This window comes from Cygnus atratus, chromosome 8 (genome assembly GCF_013377495.2).
Source record: "Cygnus atratus isolate AKBS03 ecotype Queensland, Australia chromosome 8, CAtr_DNAZoo_HiC_assembly, whole genome shotgun sequence".
In the NCBI taxonomy this organism is placed as follows: domain Eukaryota; kingdom Metazoa; phylum Chordata; class Aves; order Anseriformes; family Anatidae; genus Cygnus; species Cygnus atratus.
Genome location: NC_066369.1, coordinates 32,138,653 through 32,160,227, shown reverse-complemented (window position 1 = coordinate 32,160,227; position 21,575 = coordinate 32,138,653). Strand labels below are relative to the sequence as shown.

General features: G+C 46.0%; 1 protein-coding gene across 5 annotated transcripts in view; it reads left to right on the top strand.

Moving 5' to 3' along the window:
• Positions 1 to 21,575, top strand: part of NEGR1 (neuronal growth regulator 1) — a 254,849-nt gene that overhangs the window by 106,668 nt on the left and 126,606 nt on the right. For all 5 annotated transcript variants that reach the window (XR_004781418.2, XR_004781419.2, XR_004781420.2 and 2 more), the window contains exon 2: positions 10,450 to 10,682. Coding sequence is in view for 2 of the 5 variants with exons in the window: in XM_035564421.2 (XP_035420314.2) it covers positions 10,450 to 10,682 (233 nt within the window). In the remaining 3 variants the exon portion in view is untranslated. The remainder of the gene's footprint in view (positions 1 to 10,449; positions 10,683 to 21,575) is intronic.

Sequence of the window (21,575 nt, the reverse complement as noted above, 5' to 3'; positions counted from 1 at the left end):
TTGTTTTTGTAAACGTCCACGTACCAGGAAGCGCTCCCAGCGCAGCTCCCCAGGGCTGGCGGGGCGCTGCCCGGTGTCCCCGCGGTGCCGGTGACAAACCCGGTGGCACGAGGGTGACGGTGCCCTCGGGGGGAGCGGGGCAGCTCCTCGCCAGCCGTCCCCCCCGACCACGCTGCCGGCCTGGGCTCTCCTGCACCTTCTGCCAGCCCTCGCAGCTGGTGCAGCCGCGCTGCTGTGTTCGTTAGCAAATTGCCGTGGTTATGTGGATGAGGAGCCTAGCAGCCATCCCACGCTCATTATTTTTTCCCTAGTGTGTGAGACTGTAATAATCTCCAGTTGTTAGCCCTCTCTTTTTGTCAGAACTTCAGTGAGGAAATCTTTGTTTTGTTTTAGCATTAAAAATAAGGACTGATGTGTCTGTTTTGAATCAGAACTAACCACAGTTAATTAGTATCATAGCTGTTTTAATTCCGTTGTATATTTCTGAATGCTAAAATCCTTGAAGAAAATGCTGTGATATTGAAGATTTGGGAAGTAACACAGCGTTTTCATAGACCCGATGCTTTCTCATTCTCTAGGCAAGATCCTTTGCCTAGATCCATGGTCCCAGAGCTTATGTTGCTTTTCAGTCCTTTAATTTGTGTTTCATTGTCATGTGGCAAAAAGCAGGGAAAGAATTTACCATCTGGATTGGCTTTCACCATCAGAAGAAACAGCTGACTTATCTATTGCTGTAAAACAAACATGATGGGCTCTCAAATTTTCAAAGACTCCTCTCCCTTAAGAAATAGTGCAGAATAATGAGGACAAAACCACGCAGCAAATTGTTTACTGACTTTTCTGCATGGGAAAATTCTTTTTCTTAATTTTGGGAAGTGCTTTTTCCTGTATCACAAAGCTGTAGGAGTTAATAAATATCAAATGCAGCAGCCAGCATTTTGCAAAGTTTCAAACAATATGACTAAGCCAGGAGTTACTCACTAAAAATGAAACCGAGACTGTCAGAACCAGTAACCTTGGTCGATGCTGTTTCTGGGTCTTCAAAGAGAAAATCTGTGCTTCCATGAGGTAATTAAAAATAATAATTTGCAGCTTTACACTGTATTTTTTGTTCATTTTGATATGAAAACATCTGAGAAAAAGGGTGGGAACACATAAGTAAAAACCCAGCCACAAATGAATTCTGGCAGCTGGGATGCTTTTGCTTTCCCTGTCCCTGCCCAAGGTGCGGGGCTGCCTCCAGGGGCGCAGGATGTCCGCGGGGGTGCTGGGGGTGCTGAGCGAGAGCAGCCGGCAGGGCGGATCGAGCAGGGAGGAGGAGGAGAAGTACTTCTGCAGCCAGTTTGTCCCTGCAACTCTGGGTGAGCTTGTTTGGGGTTGAAAAAATGAATTTGCCAAAGTTCTTCTGGAGCATCCCCGGAGGAGACCGGAACCTCCCTGGTTCCTGCGGCTCCTTCCCAAGTGTCCGGAGGTCTGATGTCCGCTCGCTTACGATGAAAACGGGAAGGGCCCCATGAAGAAGAGTTAAGTTGTTGGTTTATCAATTTTGGTTTGAAAATACAGCCTTTGCGTCACATACATCCCATAGTTACCACTCCTAAAATCACCTGTTATGTCCTGAGGTCCTAAAGGATTTTAATTAATCTTTTAATTAATCCTTAATTATTTAATCCCTTAATTAATATTTAATTAATTAATCACCCTTTATATCCTAAAATCACCCTTTAGCACAGAAGCAGATAAGCACTGAATTAGAGCAGTGTCTGTTTAAATTAATGCAGATATTCTGGCCCTTGATTGGGAAAATATTTTTAGAGAATGATCAAAACATTTTTCACAGAAAAAAAAAACCACCAAATTATACTTTCGGTTAAAAGTCTTATTATGCTACTTATTACTGATATTCTACTGATTTTCCGTTAGAAAGTTTCCTATGCAGAGATGACTCCATCTTTTCTCCGCGGGCAGGTATAATGTCCCGAGGCGTCTCAGGGCGGCACGAAGCCGGTGGGTGCTGGCCGGGCTCGCTGTCCCTCAGCCCTTCTCTCTCCATCGTCCGTCTCCTCGGCAGGTCGGTGGGCACCGGGCAGCTTTGTCGTGCCCCTCTACAGGGCAGAAAAACTGACCTGTCCTCACGTTATGAGCTCTGTGTCGGTGCTCTGGAATGGTGGAAGTGGCACAGGAGCAGAGCAGGGAGGTTAATTATGCTAATTACTCATAACAGTTCAGGTAGCATGAATCCCCATTTATCTCAGGCAGTTTGCCAGATAAAACGCTCATGCGGTTATCTATTCCTTTTGAAAAAGTCCATGGATCAGCAAATATTTAAGGAATTATCTTGGTTTCTGCCTGAATTTGCAGTTCTCCATTCTAAATGGCTGCTCTGGAAGGCAGCGTAACGGGCTGCTGAGCGTCACAGAACAGAGGCTGGTTGGTGTGGAAGAACGTCTCCCTTTAAAGGAGGTAATTACGAGTAAGTGCACTGATACGGTGCTAAATGAATTACTTAGATGCAAACAGCAGGTAAAAAAGTCTCGGACGCGTCTAGTGTGTTCAGCTTAAAAGGGGGCAGATGCTGTGACATCGCTCGCTCGCTTAGTGTCAGCGTGAGGCATTAGTGTGCTGCCTGCCCAGGGTGGCTCCGAGCAGCGCTGGTGGGAGGCTGGTCCCGGCTGGAGGCTCGCCCCAGCCTCATGCAGGATATTTTCCTGGAGGGATCCTGCCTGAGCAGCTCTGGAGGGACCCCTCTCTTCCAGCACCTACTTGCCCGGCACATGGACAGAGATGGGCTTGGAGACCTCCGTCCTCATTAGGGGAGGCACACAACATCTTCTGAGCCTGGAAAAAAATCCTCCTCTGGAAGGGTTTGGTACCAACTACAGCTTACGGTGATTTGACAGCTGAACACTTTCAGAGCAAAGATCAGAGGAAAAAGGCCCGTTTGCGCATGCTCCCACTTCAGCAAGGAGCCAGGGCTCCTTCCACCACCAACACAACGGGAACGTTGGGACTGCTGGGTGCGGAAGGAAGCAGGGTACCGAGGGGGAAGGAGAGGGGCTCGGCAGCCCCACAGCCAAAGGGGTGCTGGGGAGCAGAAGCTGCAGGTGGCCGCGGTGAGCTGGTGATGTAGTGACACGGTGACGTGGTGACCTGCTGATGTGGTGACCTGGTGGGGCTGGGACATGTGCGGGGGGGGCAGAACTGAGGGGCTTTCTGGGGAACCAAAGCAGCGCTTGCAGTGTTTGCAGGACCTTTAAATCGAACGCTGCAAAGTTCGTGAACATTTGCTGGGAACCAGTGGCTGCAGCGAGGAAAGGAACTGAAATCTATACTCCATCCATTAGCACCACTTATCTGCTAATGCTGGCCCGTCTGGTGCTGTTGCAGACGTAGCACACGCATCTGCAGTGGGTTTTTATTTGCTGTGAGCCAGGAAAGGGCAGAGGGCTCAGCAGAGGGGGGTGAGCGTGTGCTGGGAAGGTGCACCATTACGTACAGAAGCCCCATCACATCCCGGCTGAACGCTGCTGATATTTTTTGAGCAGAAAGCATTTTTAAGCGTAGAGCTAAGGACCTGCCGTACAATGGAGGTGCCAGGCAAAGCCAAGTTACGTCTGTTAGGTCTGTTCATGTTGCTGCAAGACCAAGCTTTGTGGGTCTGATTTTAGATGCTGTTTCGCAGCAGCCGCTGACCTCCCTTGCTTTACATAACTCCTGTTTATCAGACTTTCCAGAAACTGTCTGCAGATTTCTGGCCATTCACGACACAACAGTCTCCCTCTGCAGGATATTTTAACATCTGCATGTTTCCTAAATAATGTTGCTTCTTGGGGAAAGATGTTACTTCTCTGGGTGTCCTCCCAGGCCGATCCCCGACCCCGTGTTTCTCCCCTCCCCTGCCGCCTGGCCCGAGGCCGATCTCCTGGTAAAGCAGAGACATTTCAGCAGTGCTGTTTTTTGCAGAGGCTTTCTGCGTTCTGCAGAAAGGCTCTCTTTGAATGAAAAGCAGCTATAGCTCAATGCCTAAACCAATTTCACTGAAGAAAAGATGCTGCAGTAAGCAATAACAGCTCCATTAAGCGCTTCACACCTGCTTTCCCCACGGCGAGAGCTCGCCCACCGCAGGGTGCTGGAAGGGGGATGCTGTCGTCTGCTGTGGGAGTTGGCCCCCAAAGCACCTCTTACATCAAACTGCAGACATCCTTCACGTCAAATCCTTCTCGCTTTTCGGGGAAAAGAAAGGATTCCAGGACTTTAGGTAAACGCGACAGGTCTTGTCACACAAACCGCAGCGGGATTACTGGTGTCAGACAGCCAGCCTACACACAAGTGATTCGTGGTCTGACCTGGAGCCTGCCTTACTGCTGGGGGATTTATCGAGGAGGCACCCAGGGGTGCCACAGGCTGTCCCCCGTCAGAGGGGCTGGGCGGCGGGCCGGGGCGGTGGGAGCACCAGGTGGAGGCACGCGGGGCCGGGCGGGCCTGGCCGAAGGGTTCGGGGCCTGCGCTCAGCTACGGGTCTGTAAGGCAGCGTTTAAGGTACTTATCCTCGCGGCTTTGCGATTCGGGTCAAGTAAGTAATTGCACAAGGACTGGGGATAATGGTAGCTTTTGGTCTGACTTTAATGAAGATTTTTTGTAATTTTTCAGTACTGGCCAAGTACCATGCAGATTTAGCCCCAGACCACGTATTTAGGGCTGTCTGGAGACAAGAACATGTCAGACAGGCACATGTCAGGCAGGCCCGCTGCGTGTGTGCACCCCGGGCAGGCTGCGTGCAGGGCAGGGGCGCGAGCTCCGCTGCGGCACTCGGGGGGCGGTCGTGGAAGGGACCGTGCACAGCCCTAATTAAACAAGTGGGAAGAGACGCTTTTATGGAGATTAACAGGTCTGTGTTTTCATTATTGGGAAGTAATAGACTGGAGAGCTAGGAAAGTGGGAGGCGTCAAAAAGAGAGGATTAAAAACTTTGAGGAAACTGAGTGAGACTATATTTTTCTGTGCTTGCAAATTACAGAAGATCATCCCCATTAATAATGATTAGAAAAATTGTAAAATACCTTCATCCGCATGACAACTAACATTAAAATCTAGTTTTTATGCTTGTTGAGTAGAGAATTTCTGATTACCATCATCAGTTACAAAATAAACTGTTTTTTTCCAATCTTCTAAGTTTAGAAATAGAAGAAATATCTTCTGAGTTCAGCTGTAATTTAATCGATAATTTTCCAAGCAATGTAAAGGTAAAAGGAGCAAAGCTCTCTTTTATTTAAAGATTGTTACGCTTTCCTTAATTGTGCTCCTATGCTGTTATTAACCTATAAAAATAATCGGTGCTGTGCACAGAGTTTAAAACTTGCACTAGAGAAGGTGCTGCCGTGATGCGCAGGGGGTTTGAATGGGAGCAGAGGTGAGGAGGGGAGCGTCGGGCACCGCCCGTGGGCGGCCGTGGGGTCGGTCTGTGTGGCCCGGCGCTCTGCGGGGCTCCGGCCTCGTCGGCTGCCACGTCTGCTGCATGCAGCCCCAAGAGGCACTGAGGAGGAGTTGGGCTCCTCGCTGGAGGACCAGGCTAATCCCGAGGGAACTGCAGCGGAGGCTCCCAGTTCCTCGTAGCGTTGCGTGAAAGCAGACCTCTGCTCGTACTCTCTTGAAAGCGTTCGTGGGTGTGCTTCGGGTCCCTGGAAGGTCTGCAAGCCTCCGGGGCAAATCTTCCCACAGCGCAAAACCAAATTTCGAGCTTTTCGTAAAGCTTAGCTTGGTGACTCCTCTTTGAGGATGTTTATCGCATTTTGCTCCAGTGCTCAGATGCTGTCCGAAGGCAAAGGCTTGGCTCAGCTCCCCGCTGTGCCCTGCGTGGGAGCAGGTGGGCACACGCCACCCCGTCGGCCCACACCTCCCGCGGCTCTCGCTGGCTCCCCTGGGAGGCCCCTGTCTCCTCACCGCCGCCTCCTGCCCACTCCTTGCCCCCAGGATGCGACAGCTTTGTTGTTCCTGGTGGTTCTTTGCAAACATTCATCCATACAAAGTCGGTTGGTTACACCCCATATGTGGGGTGTGGAAAGACTGCTCTTTAGTAGAAAATTATAAATGCATGGAAAAACTAGAGACCAATCCTTCATTTAAAGGGAAAAAAAAAATCTCATTTGTTGCCCTCGTTCCCCTGAAATGAGGTGTGGAGAGCAGAAGCTTTGCTACAGTGCCCGGTCCCACGCCTGGGCGAATGTGCAATCCAAGCTGCCTGCAGGACACTTTGGAGCCATAAATGCATTTTCAGAAATGAGAAGTTATTTGTACACAGAAAGGGATTAAATTGGCTAGATTAGAAAACATTTCTGAGATGAATCATTTGATTGCTTCTTCCATGGAGTGAATATGCACTTTATCCATTGCATATTGCGTGCGTACTGGGAAAATACTGCACATTGGCTGCCATTTAATTCAGAGGCTATCCTCTGCAAAATATTTCAGCCAAGTTCTGCAACATTTTCACGTCATCTCATTCTCACAGGGTTAGGGAATAAGCATGGGTTCTGAGTAAATGTAGAGAAAAGGTTGCTTTCGGGTACCGAAGGAGCCTGTATGAGGAAGGACCTGTTTTCAAGCCCTTTTGAATGTCATCTTCTGTTGGACCCGATGTGCTTCCACAACCCAACACGCTCAGGCAGTCTGAACAAGAACCCCAAATGGTTTCTCCTTGTTATATTTGTAGAAATACCTTTTGATTTTTTTTCCATCAAACTTGAAAGTCTTCCTCAACAACTAAAACTCTCTTCGATCTTTATTGCTTGGTTTTCATGTTTTACACAGCAATTGTACACTGCATTCCTTTTGTTAATTAGCACTGCATAAAAGACAGCTGGTTTTATCAGGTTTTCACCTCTATCCGTGACACCCCTGCACTAGGAGAGTACAGGCATTAATACTCAAAGCTTCTTCTTTGTTTTACAAAGCTATTGCACGTAAAATACTTTTGTGTATCAGATAAAACAGCAAGAGGTCCCATGTTGCCTTCTGTGCTGCTCTGTTTTGCCTTTTCTCAGTGTGACGGCCCTGAGACCCACAGGGCGGCGTTCATGGGCAAAGCGCTCGGGAGGCAGGGGTCGGTCGGACCCGTGCCGCTCCCAGGCGGGAGAGCAGCCGCTGTCCCAGGGCTCGCTTTAAATCTGATGGGAATCCTGCTTTGTCGTTAATTCTTAAACACAAATCTCAACTTCTATTAGCCCTTCTCTTCCTAAGCCAAGCTAATTTGTTCTTACGAGCTGCCCAGGCAGCGGGGCACTTGTGAGGCTCTTTTGTGTGCTGGGCGAGGAGGGGGCTGACTTCGTCTTGGTGAGAAGCAGCAGCATGATAACGCCTTCTTGCATGGTGAAGGGGGACAACGACACATAAATAAATGGCAACGCCAGTGTTAAGTGAAATTGTACCATCAGAAACACCCATCGACAACTGACCGCACCCAGCCGCTGCAGAAACGCACTGTAGAAATACCTGGGAACGTCTGAGGTTTCCCTGTTTCACCCCAACCTTCTGTTGGTTCGCAATACGTCAGCGTTTGGAGGAATTTCAGAGCGGCTCCTTGCACTTTTAGAATGAGTCCAGAACCCACAAAACTCCTGCAGGACTCACAAGCTTCTGTTGAGCTCTCCGTCCTCAAAGCGATGCTTCCCTCTGACGTCCCAATTCTCTGCTATATAAACTGATTTCTTACCCCATGCCGCACACTGCTCCTATCAGAATTATCTTTCTTTTCAGATTCCATGTTGAGATCATTAATTAAATGACTGAATAGTTATTTTCATGATCCGTTCGTGAAGAATTTCAGCCTGATGCTTCTAGTTTCTTATTCCTAATGAGAATGTCATTTTTCCCTTTAAACAATGCCACCATATGCTTAAGCTACTAAATCACCATTTTCTTCTATTTAACAGTTTCCATAGTTGCACTATTTTAATGTTTTATCAAAGAGATTTATTGCATTATCTTCTGCTGTTGGATTTCCTTCATGTAAAGAACCTCTTTATCAAATAAAAATGTCCCATTAGTCTGTTGCGCTTTGAATTACTTTCCTTCAACTTTTGAAGTCATTTTAAAGCCTTAAGTTCTATTGCGGTCCCAGTGGTTAGCCTAAAAATCGCCTGATTCACTCTCCCCATTTCCTTAAATGTAGATAATGGTTATTATTTTCCAGTCACATAGTACTTTTTTTTTTTTAACACGCCCCTGGATTTGCAGTTTCCTACTTTCAGACATGAATCCGTTCAGACTTTTCCCTGCCCTGGACTCCGTTAGGCGCTCGGCCTGGTCCGTACGGCACGCTGTGGGGCAGTGCTCGTTCCGGTTCTGAGCCGCTCCTCCTGGGCACGCTTCTCCCAGCCTTGTTTCCCCGTGCTTGCTGCCCAAGTTAGCTCTGATTTCTTTTGCTCGGGTCTCGTCTGCTGTCTGCTGGCCTCCTCTTCTTGCAACTAGTATTTCCTCTGTGGCCAGGTGGTACTTGCAGTATCTCCACTGCTTGCGTTCTCACTGTATTCCCGTACTTTGTACAGCCTGTGCTTTGCTGGTATTTAATGGTTTTCTTCCCGTCATTAGGCTTTCTTTCCTGGCTCTCTGCTCCTTCATGCATTTTCCTTGCGGCTCACAAAAACCATCTTTCTGACTGAAGTTCAAGAGTGCATCCCTAGTCGAGACAGCCTTTGCTCATCATTATTTGCAGTCAGGTGGAACCCAGACGGCGCTGCCCGAGCACTGCCCTAGCATGTCGCAGTGCCCCTGGGACTGCCGAGTACCTGTGGATGCCTGTCCAGCCTCCCGCTCTCCCACCCATCACCAGTGTCCCTAGGCTCTTTCCAGATGTTTCAGAAAGATGTTTTCAGGATCTGTGCCTCTGTGCTGCCGCTCCCGCACCTCCACGGCTGCGGCCAGGGGAAGGCGCGAGCTTCCCTTCCCAGCTAGGTGCTCGCCTGTTACTTGAGAGCCAGTTGCTGAGAAGTGCCGTCAGAATTCTTCACTAGCTTCTTACCTGCTTCCTTTATTCCTTCTTATCCCTTCCTTATTGCCGCTATTACAAGTTTCAGTAACTGTGCTTGATGCCCTGCCCTTGGGACTTGTCAGTGACACGTTGTAGTATCCCAAAAACTGTGTTTCTCCTCATCCCAGTGTGCAAGTGAGCAATATGAGATTAAAAGCTATTTTAGAGAGAAATTGCAAATGTTTTCTAATGCACAACACAAAATACTGACGACAGCAGTATATTGCAGGGCTTAATTACCTTAGTAGAAGGTTGTACTGCCGTTATGCTAGGATGTTGGTTTGGGTTTTCTTTTTTGGTTGCATATCTACAGAAAAGATTTTCAATTAGCACTGACCTTTAATAGTCCTACTGGGATTTGATTCTACAGATGCTGAAATGGACTACGGATTAGATTTTTCAATACACCTTGTTCTTTGTATTTTCCAACTGATTACTTTCAGACAGTTGGCGGTACTGGGGCTGGTGCACTCAGCTCACAATTCCCTCGCAATCTCCAGTGCCGCGTTCAAACCCCTGAGGTATTGTGTCGAAATGCTGTCAAACTCTTCAGATAGATGTATTTTCATTCTGCAGCTGCACTTTTTACTCAAGTCAAAAAAAAAAGTCTTTATGGAGGAATACTTCTGAACTACAGTGTAGAAGGAAAGGAATCTGTCTGGGGTGCATCTGCGTCTGATTGTAGGGCGTCGTTACTCCCCGTGCTCTGAGTCAGGTGACTCTTCTACCCCAAAGAACACCATGTTTGATGCAATTGTGCTCATAAACAGTAACTGTGCAAAAGCTAAAGGATGGCATTTTAAACAAATCACGCTTACTTGTGTCACTGCCATACCACTAATGTCTTAAAAAATTTGTAGCAGAACTATGCTTTTCCTCTCATTGCTGTCTGCAGGGAACTCCATGCTAACTGAGTGCACGCTTACTTTGAGCAAGATGTCCTGAGCATGAGATTAGCAATTTCTTCTCTGTTGAGAAGAAAAAGACATTTTTTTAGATTCTAAGGTGTCATTATAGTTTTTGGTGGAGAAAGTTTTTTGGTTCCTTAACTAAGCAAGCGGAAGTTTATTGTGTCTTAGGAAAAGGACAGTAGTTCTGCACAGGCCTATGGCTGGTCCTCATGGGCTGACCCTGGAGCAGACTTGAGCTCAGGAAAAAGCAAAGCTTTCTCCCTGGTGCTGCACTGAGCACTCACAGCAGGGAGATCAGGCGGGGAGAATACAGAGGAAAGACTTACTTGTTTATTGCCTGTTTGTAAGATACGTTTTTGCGTTTATGATGATTTGCGAGTTAACAAATGACTCGTATTTTGAGGTTCAGGTCTAAGATAATGTAGCTCTATTCAGTCTAAAAATCAGTGGCAGGTTAATGGTGTTTGAAAATGTTTAGATTTGCATATTTAATGGTTTCACTTTTTTTCCCCAGGTGTTACTTGGAAGATGGAGCTTCAAAAGGTGCCTGGCTGAATCGGTCAAGTATTATTTTTGCTGGAAGTGATAAGTGGTCAGTAGATCCTCGAGTTTCAATTGCGACAGCAAATAGAAGAGAATACAGCCTGCAGATACAGGACGTAGATGTGACAGATGATGGTCCCTACACCTGTTCTGTGCAAACTCAGCATACTCCTAGAACGATGCAGGTGCACTTAACTGTACAAGGTATGTGTTTAAACTAATTGCAAATTGTTATTGAAGATGTACTAGAAAAATCTGTGTTTATAGATGGGAAAAGCCAGTTAAGCACTTTTTTTTTTTTTTTGGATATATGCAGCCATAGACTGTATATATTTTGTAGAACATGTTTTCACAATCCAATCTTTGATCAATTTAAGTCTACCTGCCCTTCACTGGTCATGCATAAAATTGGAATATATGTTGACAGTTGGATCCAGGTCCCAGCAAATAGGTAGTATTAAATAGATCAGCAATTAACGCTAGCTGTGATTGCCCATTTTTGGTAAAATTTCTGGCATTGCCTGGCTTACCTGCAGCCTCTGCTGGGGGAGCAGACCCCAGCTGAAGTCATTCCCTGGGGGGCTAGCCGGGAGTCCTAACAGACCATTTCAAAACAGACACGTGCTCTGTTGTAGCTCATGATGGCTGCCTCAGCGCACAGTTTAATGAAAAACACCTGAACGTGGTTGTTATGTGGAGGGCAAAAATGCAAAAGGAAAATACAAGTACAGCAGTTCTGTTCCCTGGAGTGGTATTGTGCAGGTGTCTCTCAGTTTGCTGTAGTCTCCTGCGTGGCTCAAAATGTGGTTGTTCTGCATTGTGCTCAGCCTAGCCATCGTGTATCGGTGCATGCTCACGTAGTGAGTTGGGAGAAGGTTTCCAGCCTTTGCATTGTCACATTGAAACCCGGTATTGCCAGAAACAACCTCACTTTCTTTGTGATGCCAAGATGTGTTCAGAAATAGGAACGGGGCTGGGCAGGAGCAGTGCCGGGGCTGTGCTGCATGCGGCGGTGAGCCGTGGCTCCGGGGGCTTCTGGCTGCCCCGTCGCCCTCGGCCTGGCCGTGGGGTGGGTGTCCTCCCCCGGGGCTCTCACCCAGGTGTCCCGCATTCCGCTGGTGTGTGAAAGGCGGAGTGTTTCGTCTGAGCACCTCGAGTGTCTTCTCTGGTGTGTGCCATCACAAACACGGCTATAGCAGCAAGAATTGACTCATCAGCAAAATGAGAGTGAGTAAAGCAGTGTTTTTCAAAAATAGAAATGCACAGTTCGTTAAGACCAAAACAAACAGGGTAAGACAAACGTAAGCTGATTTTGCTGTAACATAAAAATCCATAGTTTTTCTTTCAACGAGACCACAATTTTCTCATGGAAGTACTGACTAAGATCCCAATATTGTTAAGTAGAAAAGTCCATTTATTTCCAGGAGATGGTTTTCTGTTACAAGCACTGCAGAACAGGGGTGTCAGCTTTACGCAATATTGATAGTATTGTTCCAGGGTGAACAATTCTTAGTTTTGATTATCTTTGTAATAGTTAATGCTCTCGCACAAGGGCCTAAAAAAATAGTTGGAAATTAATTGCATTTATAAAACATATAAACAGGAGCTTAAAATTAATTAGGCTAACTGCAAAAATATAGAGAAATAATAACTCAATAGTTAAAATATGCATAATTATTAAGCGATTGCATTTATATCTTCAGAAATGCAAAGTATAACCTAAGGCTTTAATTTATTAGTCTTTGGTGTAATCATCATTAACATTTTCTTTTGCATTTTTATGAGTAATAAAGCAATGAATATAAAACAGAAGAATTGAAATGGCAATCTCTATTAATCCATATGGCAAACCAAAATCCCTTACAAATAACACGTATGAAATGCTTCTCAGACTAATTATTCTTAACCGCTGGACCTTTAGACCCTGATGGTTTGTATGTTAGACTGTAACTTTGTAAGCGCTAAGGGTAGTTGTGGCATAAAGAATATCAGGACAGCCAGAAAGCCATCACTCAGTCATTTTTACAACTTTTCCTCAGAGGCAGCTGTTCTGTGAAGACCTGTATGTGTGCTGCTTATATGGGGGTTTCAGGGAACACAGGCGGATTTATTTATAAGCAGTTGGACTGGGAGGTTGAAATGAAGAAGCTGTGACAGCATCAATTATTATTTCAATTGTATATATATTCAATTTCTTCAATATTAATTCAGTTTTACGTAAGAAAGAAGTATCAGCTCTGTGAACCGTAGCTAGAACAAGAGAACCATTTTCAAGACAAAGCCGAAAAAAATCACCAACTACTCACTTTTTCCTGCGTAGTGCCATTAGCAGTTAGCAAGAAGGGAAAGCTGCTGAGCTCCCTACGTGTAGGTCTCTGGAGGATGCCCCACCCCATCTCAGTGATAATTTTGCCATGTCTTCCCATTCCAGCTCATACTTTGATTACGCATTACCACAGATATTAATACTTATCAGCCGTGCAGTGGGAAGGGTTTTTGCCATGAGTGCCCAGCAGGTGGGACGCGAGCCAGGCCAGTTGTCCCCCACGGGTGGGATCCCACCTCGGACCAGCGCCCGTTTGTGTACGCTAATTGCGAGCCCTGCACTCGCGCTCGCTGCTGCCTTCACCTGCCCAGCCCTGCACCGCGGCGCACCTGCGCGGGGCTGCTGCACGCACGCCATCCGAATCGGGTCATCCATTGCTGCGCCGCTAATAAAGCCCTCGCTTCACCTTCCCTGTGCCGGGGCTCGGGGGGTGCGGCGCGAGATTTATGTGTCCTTTGAGATGGAGACAGACCTGTCTGAAAGTAACTGAGGCTGTAAAGGAAACATCAAACAGCTAATTGGTGCTGTAGCTTACGTGTGCTTTCCTCCAGAACAGGGTTCACAGGGATGACATAATAACATTTTATGGAGGCAGTTTTATGTTTCCCTTTTATATTGTTCATGACTTTGTATTGAAAGATTAGAAATAACTTCTGCTAGTGGGGAAAAATAAATGAAGGGAAAAGCAGATCTTTAGCCAAAGTAAAATCATTCAATCAAAGGGCTGGGTTTCCATTTACACCGTGAATAAATGATCAGCAGCAGATCTGGAGCAACACATGAAATAACAGGAGCAAAGGAAAATTTAAAAGCAAAGACTTAGCCCTTTAAAATTCCTCTGCCCTACAGGCTGTATTCCATCGAATAACACTGAAAGAAGACATTCTCTTTCTGAAAATAGCAGAACTGGAGGAGCCAGGGGTGTATGCAGTGGGTTGTAAATTAAATGAATAAAGACTTATGTCTGATCATAAGCTCTCAAATAGGTTAAACTCCAGACTGAAAAATTATTTGCTGTGAAACCTCCACTTCAAAAGCTGTGTAAATCCAACTCTGCTTCTCTCTCTCTGTCTTCTCTCTCTCTCGTTTTTTTGGTGAGATCTTTCTATACACACAGATCCCATAGCTCTCATTTTGAATATCTCTACACTGCTATTTGGCCTGACAGTTTCTGATCTAATTTATCTAAGTGTTTCAGAGAATAAATACATTTTAATGGGTTAAGGATGTCTTAATTTCCATGAGTAAAACACAGAAAGGTAAAGAGGTCCAAGCCACAAAATCAGCATTTCTGCCAGCCTCCCTGGCTCAGCCTGTGGATGGTTCCTGTTTTGTTTTCCTTGGCACGTACGTTCAATAAATTCATCCCGCCTCCATTACTTCTCTTCCATTTTTATCTATTTACTGGCACTTTACCAGAGGATCCCAAAACAGTTTTGGCTGCATTGGTCCAAATGTTGTACACTCACAGGTTAAACCACAGATGTTGTGCACAAAAAATTCCTGTCCCGTGAGATGATCAATAAAACAGCTGAAGGTAAGCAGGTGCCACTCCATCCCTGCCCCATGTGCAAACACAGGGAGAGACCCGGCAGGGTTTGGTGAGCTGGCCGCCAGCAGAGCCTAACATTGAACTTCAGCCTACCAAATCCCTGCACAAAGCTGTAGCGAGACCTCCAGGTCACGTTTAGATCAGTGCTACTTATTGCATAGCTAGACCTTTTTGTACCATGAAAATTATTTGAGGTAATTGTTAAAAAAAGAAAAAAGCCTAATGTGTCTTTAGCCCCCATTTACATCAGTGAAAGAAAAAACAGATGAAAGAGAGGAAGATAATCCAGTTAACTTTATTTCGGTGACCTTATTAAATGGGAGTGAGAATTATGAAGTAATTAATTAAAAGTTTAGAAGCTAGGAGTTTGTAATCAACTTAATCTACATCAGAGCCAGATGCCTGATCTGCAGAGTCGTGAACTGCAGATGATTTAAATATCAGATGTTTGCTGTAAGTAAAGTCAAAAAATGAAATACCTCTTACCATACTACATTGCCCATAGTATTTCTATGAAAAGGTTGCCATTTCTGCCATTTCTAATCCGGCATTTATTATATCAAGGTTTAGATTGCATCCTCTGAGCTGTGTTTCCCTTTCAAGGTGCAGAAATACTAAGACGTGTTTACCAGCAGCCCCGAGAGTTAATTCCGCCCGACAGCCGAGCCGAAGGTCACAGCCCCGCTGCCACCCACGTGCAGGTGTCAGGCCGTGGTGCTGGGCATGGTGGCCACAGGTGACAGGGGTCACAGTGTGCGACACCCCGCCACCAAGGGAGGGCCTCTGGGCTCACTGGGGAATGCAGGACACATCCGAGCCAGATTGCTGCGTTCGAGATAGCAAAATGAGGGCCGGGAGGGAATGTTGTTATGTTTAATAATACGTGTGGTGTGGATCCCAGGACAGAAGGACAAACGTACGGCTTGAAGGACAGCACCACTACAAGACCCAACGCCTTCGGCGTAGCAGCCCCGCTGTTGACACGTCAGTGCTTTCCGTGGGCACCAAAGTGCTGATGCTGCAGAGCCGGGGGCACAAACAGTCTCTTACACTAATTTCTTGAGGCCGTAATTTTGGTCTTGGTGTGCTCTGGGCTGGGCTGGGTCCAGCATGCTCTTGGGACCACACCAGGAGCAGCCGCAGGGCGTGCGGCTGCTGCCATGCCCCTGTGCTGCCCTTGGCATCCCGTGCCTGTGTGCAGCCTGTGCTTGGAACTCCGTGCGTGTAAATAATTCAGTTGTCTATGCAAATCCAATTTATAGATTCAGTCAGAAACCACAACCTATATTTTTTATTTAAACATGTATAATATTTCCAAAGTAATACTCAAGGCCCTTTTTCTGTTTAATAAACCTCCTTAATGTCCCCTAAATATTAATGTATTGATTTAGTCTTTGCAATGTTTGCAAAGTCTAATTTGTTTCCTCAATCAGGCCGAGAGGGACTTGCGTTTGGAGCTAACGAGATAAATCTTACCCAAATTTATTTAAAGTGGGACAAAATAAATATGCAAAAGACTTCTAAAATCATATAACAACCACTTTCCAGCTAAAAATGACAATCCATTACTCTTTTAAATTGCCAGCACTCGAGTAGGATGTCAGTTTTCGTTATAAAATTAACTCACAAGTGCCAGCCACTGTTATCATCTTGTCCTTGCTCAGCACACGAAGAAAAAGGCCCAGAGAAATCGTTGCCAGGGTGGGGTGGCTCAGCGAGGGGCTCAGCAGCAGAGCCCCACCACTGACCGCACCGCCTGCTCCAGGACCCACCTGTGGGGCTGGCTGTCACCAGGGGCTGCATCTGCAGCAGATTTTGTTAATGACTGATCAGGACGTTTTCTCCAGTACTTGTATTTTTCATCCATTCATTCAATCCCTCCCACATTCGTAGAGCTCAGGGCATTCAAACGAGCTGCAGGGGCTCGTTCACTCTGAGATGGGTACGTATGGCTTTTACCCTTCTTTAAAAGCCTTAAATCATAGAAAATGTTTGCATTAGCAGGTGATCTCATTTACCAGGATGTAAATTGGGAATATTTTATCTGAAGTACAGCAGGGCTCTACTAGTCTGAAACTCATAATTCTGTGATGTTGGAGCTGCTTTACAGTCACGGCTGCAACTGAATTTCCATTATAAGCCTGAAATTTCCATCTTCTGGAATCTGCAGGCAAAGGATAATCAAGACAAAATAATCATTTGCTCTCTGGTCCAAAGTATATTAGTTCTGTTACATTTGAATTAATTTGAATGAGTTGTTTTGTGACCTGTGAGAGCCTTACAAAAGATGTGTCCAGCAGAGCCCAAGGTGACTTTCAGCAGCTCTTTGCACTATACAACAGTGCCAGAAGCAGAAGGGAGAAGGGAAAAATAAGGCGTAAAGCAAAAACACACAGCTTAGTTTAATGAGCATAGTAATTGAATGTGAAGGGCAAAAATGTGAATGATTAAATTCTGCATTTGGAGTCAGTTGGCTTAGTTAGGGTCTCCATCGCTGCCTCCACAGCACTGGAGGGGGCCGTGAGCAGCCCCATGGCTGCGGCGGGCACAGCCGCTCGTCCTGCATAAAGCCTCAGCCTGGGGAGCTCTGCGAGCACGAGATCACCCCGAATACAGCAAAGACAGCCAGCTGGAAAAGCTGTGTGGCACTCAAGTTGTCGAAAGAATGACAAACCCTTTGAAGGAAAGATTTTAAAAAGGCTTTTAGAGAGACAGCAAATTCGGCATGCTTAGAATTTATCAAAGGGAGCTGGTGGCTGTGTCAGCTCTGTGGGGCGGTTGTCTTCCGGGGCTTATCAGCATTACAGCAAGTACAGGGCAAATCTATAGCTTTGCATAAGAATAACTGAAGTGGATGATGTGAATAAAAACTGGGACCCACAAGGATCATCGAATCCAACTCCTGGCTCCACACAGGACCACACAAAATTCAGACCGCATGTCCGAGAGCATTGTCCAAACGCTTCTTGAACTCTGGCAGGCTTGATGCCCTGACCACGTCCCTGGCAGCCTGTCCCAGTGCCCGACCACCCCTGGGTGCAGAACATTTCCCTAACCCCCAGCCTGACCCTCCCCTGTCCCAGCTCCGTGCCATCCCCTCGGGTCCTGTCGCTGTCCCCAGAGAGCAGAGCTCAGCGCCTGCCCCTCCGCTCCCCTCGTGAGGGAGCTGCAGGCCGCCATGAGGCCTCCCCTCGGCCTGCTCTGCTCGGGGCTGAACACACCAGGGGCCTCAGCTGCTCCTCACACGTCTTGCCCTCCAGATCCTTCACCACCTTCATATCCCTCCTTTGGACACTGCCTAATTGTTTTATGTCCTTCTTATATTGTGGCACGCAGAGCTGCACCCAGATTTTTAATTTCTTTCTATTTCTACTGAAAGTGCAGGTGACCTCCCTACTGTTCCCCATCTCAACAAAAAGACTTTTTGTTAAGGAATATGCAGCTGGAAATGTTTGACTTGGAACATGTGAAGGCAATTTCCAGGTTAGTGCCCCTTGGCAGCGCCTGGCATGCCGAGCCAGTGCCGGGGCTGCCAGGGCTGCTCCATCTGGGAGATTTCGTGGTCACCGAATGTGCTGCTCCCACAGAATTTAGCGGCACAAACACTGATAGTCTTTTTCACTCGAGAGTCAACACTCTTTGAAGACTTGCTTGGAAGACTAAAATTAAAATGCTGGTTTTTTGGGTCATACTACCTCAGAAATACAATCATCAGCTGAAAATAGGCTGTGGCAATGCCAAGACTTTAACTACAATTACTTTATTCAAATGCAATTTCATTTGAACACATCCTCCAGAACTTTATTTCATAATGGCAATGAAGTACAGGAGTATTATTTTAAAGATGTAAAATCTGGCTTATAGCACTTTCAAGGGTTTGGTTACATGTAAGTACATGCTCTTCTGACTGTTGTTCCTACAGGCTCTATTATTCCTTCTCTGAATGCCTCTTCACAGCCCTGTTTCAATTAAAGGCAATTGGGCTGGCCTGGAAAAACTGAGATGGTAATTATTTTGTTATTCATTACCATCACTGCAACACTGCAAGCAGCTTTGGTAGTCTCTGCCCTGAGTAAACAGTGTAATATTTTATTGAGCTTTCTGCTGCCTGTCACTGTGATCACTATGATTACTGTGATTTATCTGATTCTTTTTTCATTGGATTTCCTGTTATTTACGCTTCTGTAGTTTTAGACTGTCAGTTGACAGGAGAAAAAAGGTGTCCCATGTTTTAAAGTTAATTTTTTCCTTGGAGCATTGTTAACAAAGACAGAAAGTTAAATATATGTGAAAATTATCCCACCTGATGCAGGTTACATCTAGAATCTTTTGTTTTTCTCTTGCGGAAAGGGCTTTAATCTAAATGTTTAGCGAAGTTCGGCTAGGGAGCTGCAAAAACGCTTATTTTCCTTCGATGAATTCCAAACATTTTGGAAAATCCATATTTTCTGTTTCTATGAGGTTGAGGAGAAAAGATATAAAAGTATTTTTAGCCTGAAAACTTTGGCATGGTAAGGTTTTCAGTAAGTTCTTCTGCGCAGCATTCTGAATAGCAATTACAAGGTGCTACATCCAGCATTCTGCTCATTCCAAACTAGGAAAGAAACTGATCCACATATGAAATCCATTTCAGTAAAGATGGAATGGAAAAAAACTGTAAAATGGAGCAACCCCTCAAAGAGCACTGCGCCGTGAGGGTGGGTGGTAGATGCGGTTTGCTCCTCGCTCCCAGGCCCAGGCGGGCACCCCTGGGCCGTGTCCGAGCATCCTGCGCCTGCCTGCTGGGCTTCTGCAGGAACGGCCACCGTCAGCAGTGTGCTCTTAGACTGACTAAAACTAATGGCAGCTGACATACTAAATATCGTAGCTGAAATACGATAATCTGATAAAAATCTTTTGTCAAGTTCCGTTAATGTTTAAAAAGCGAAATAAATGGCAACTGAATTTATGGTTCCCATCCCTGCTTCCCAAAGAGTGAAGCTCTCCCTGCAGCACCACTTGTCTTCTGGTGCTGCTGAGGGATGATGGAGAGGATCATGCCTCCATGGATATCAGGCTCTGTCCACATGTACTTTTAGAATCCATCGCTCATTTACAGTAACAAATAGACTGTTCAGGGCTCCAGGGCACAAAAGATGATTCATTTTACCACAAATGCAATTAAACGGCACCTCAACAGCATGAAGATTTGCTCTGTGGGAATCTAGGTGCCAGCTGAGTCATGCTTCCCCTCTGTGATGTTAGCCAAAATCCTGCAGTCATTGCTTGAATTGCAGGGGGGGTGCTGGCTATGGCCCCCCAGCAGGGCAGGGGCTGCCCGGGAGCAGGGCAGGGGCGCAGGGGGCTGCTGGCCCAGCTGGCCCTTACCTGCGCTCCTGTGTGGCATTGGGTGCGGGCACTGAGGGTGGGACAGTGGCACCTGTCCTGCCTGCCAGGGATGGTAGCGGGCAGGGCTGACCCGGAGTTACAGACCGCACACCCATTGCTCTGCATGAGAAAGGTGATGTTACGGGGAGGCTGGGAGAGTGTTCAAAATATTTATTGATGCTAAGTTTCGTGTTTAAAGAGCTGATGGCATAACAGGACCACCAGTGAGTCTGAGCTGTTGGACCTGCAAGTGCTGTGCAGGATACTTGGCAAAGCTGAACATGGAAATGGCCGCGGGCAGCCAGTGTCATTGCAGCCACTCACACATCTTCAGACGTTTATTTTCTGTAGTTATTTACAGAGGGAAAATGAGCAATGCTCTGATCACAAACATCTAGTACTTAAAAATAAGTAGTAGGGCAGCAGAAAATAAAAGGGAGACATACCTTTTGCAAACTTCTTAAAACCAGAGAGAAGAGCACCATGGAAACCTGAGGGCAGAACCAATTTTGTGTGTTTTGTTGTATACCGTGACATTGACTGGTTAACAGCAAAGACCTGGAGAATTATCCAGTCTTTTGCTGCAATAATGAAATTCTACATTACCTTTTAAACTGCTTAGCTGGCTATGTTGCAGGTCAAAAAACTGTAATTGTAAACACTGGGAATATTGTTCCAAGTACCAGTGCAGGTGATTATGGGCATTTGAATGTAATTAAAATTTCTCTAATTAAACAAACAAACAAACAAAAACCTTTATAACACTTCACCTTTTGAAATTATTAAAACCTAAGTGAAAGTTTTCGTTAACACATTACTTTGTCGAAGTACCCGTGTAGGCTGCAAGCTGCCGCTCTGGCTCTGGTTCTGCACCTGCGTGCAGCCCGCGCTGCCCGGCTCCCTGGAGCTGTGGGGTCAGACCCAGCAGCCTGTCAGGGACAATCCCAGCCAGCCTAAATTCACCAGTGACCACAAAGCGTTCCAGAAGGTTCAAACTGTAAACACTTTATGCTGTTATATGGCAAGACGTTCTGAGAACAAGTACAAAAATGATAAACCATAAGAGGTGATGCTTTCCAAGAAGGTTTGCAAGAACCAATACAGGAGGATGCTGCCCCTAGCGCCTTCCTGCCCTGCATCTCCCACCCCTCCTGCCTCCACCCCAGCCTTGCTTCCCCCTTTTTACTGCAGACAGAGAGAGGGGGGCTGGAAATGGGGTAAAAATAAAGAAGCTGACAGTAATTTCTTTTAGGGAACCACTGCTAGAGCAATTCAACATGATAGAAATAATACCCCTAACTTTTTGTTACTTCATCAGAAAGCAGGCAGTTGGCTACCAGCTGTGTACCCTGTCATGTTCCAGCTCACGGTGCTCTTTGCTCGACTTCGTCACCGTTCTGAATTTGCTCTCAAATCATTCTAAATTTGGTCTCTTGCACTGTACTGATCAGACATATTGGAAACTTATACAGTGAAGAGTTTTTACATTAGCTATGGACTAAAATCAATGCATTGTCAACAAATAAATAATGACTGTCCTTTTATAGCTGGACTCTGTTTAAACTAAGAATAAATTTATATAACTACTGCTAAAGAGAGAAAAGTATTATCTTCCATTTTAAGAGTGGGGACCATTACAGACTAGAGAGAATGAAAATGGACACAATTCACAGCATGAAATTGCACTTACAATGCTTAGCAATATGAAAATCTAGCCAGCAGGGCATTGGTGGAGATAAATAAAATCGGTGGATATTTCATCCACATTTATTTTTAAGTGACATGTCCACAGTCATATACCAGATAACTGGCAGGAAGAGATTTTAGAGTTCTTGTGCCTTAATGCCATCTG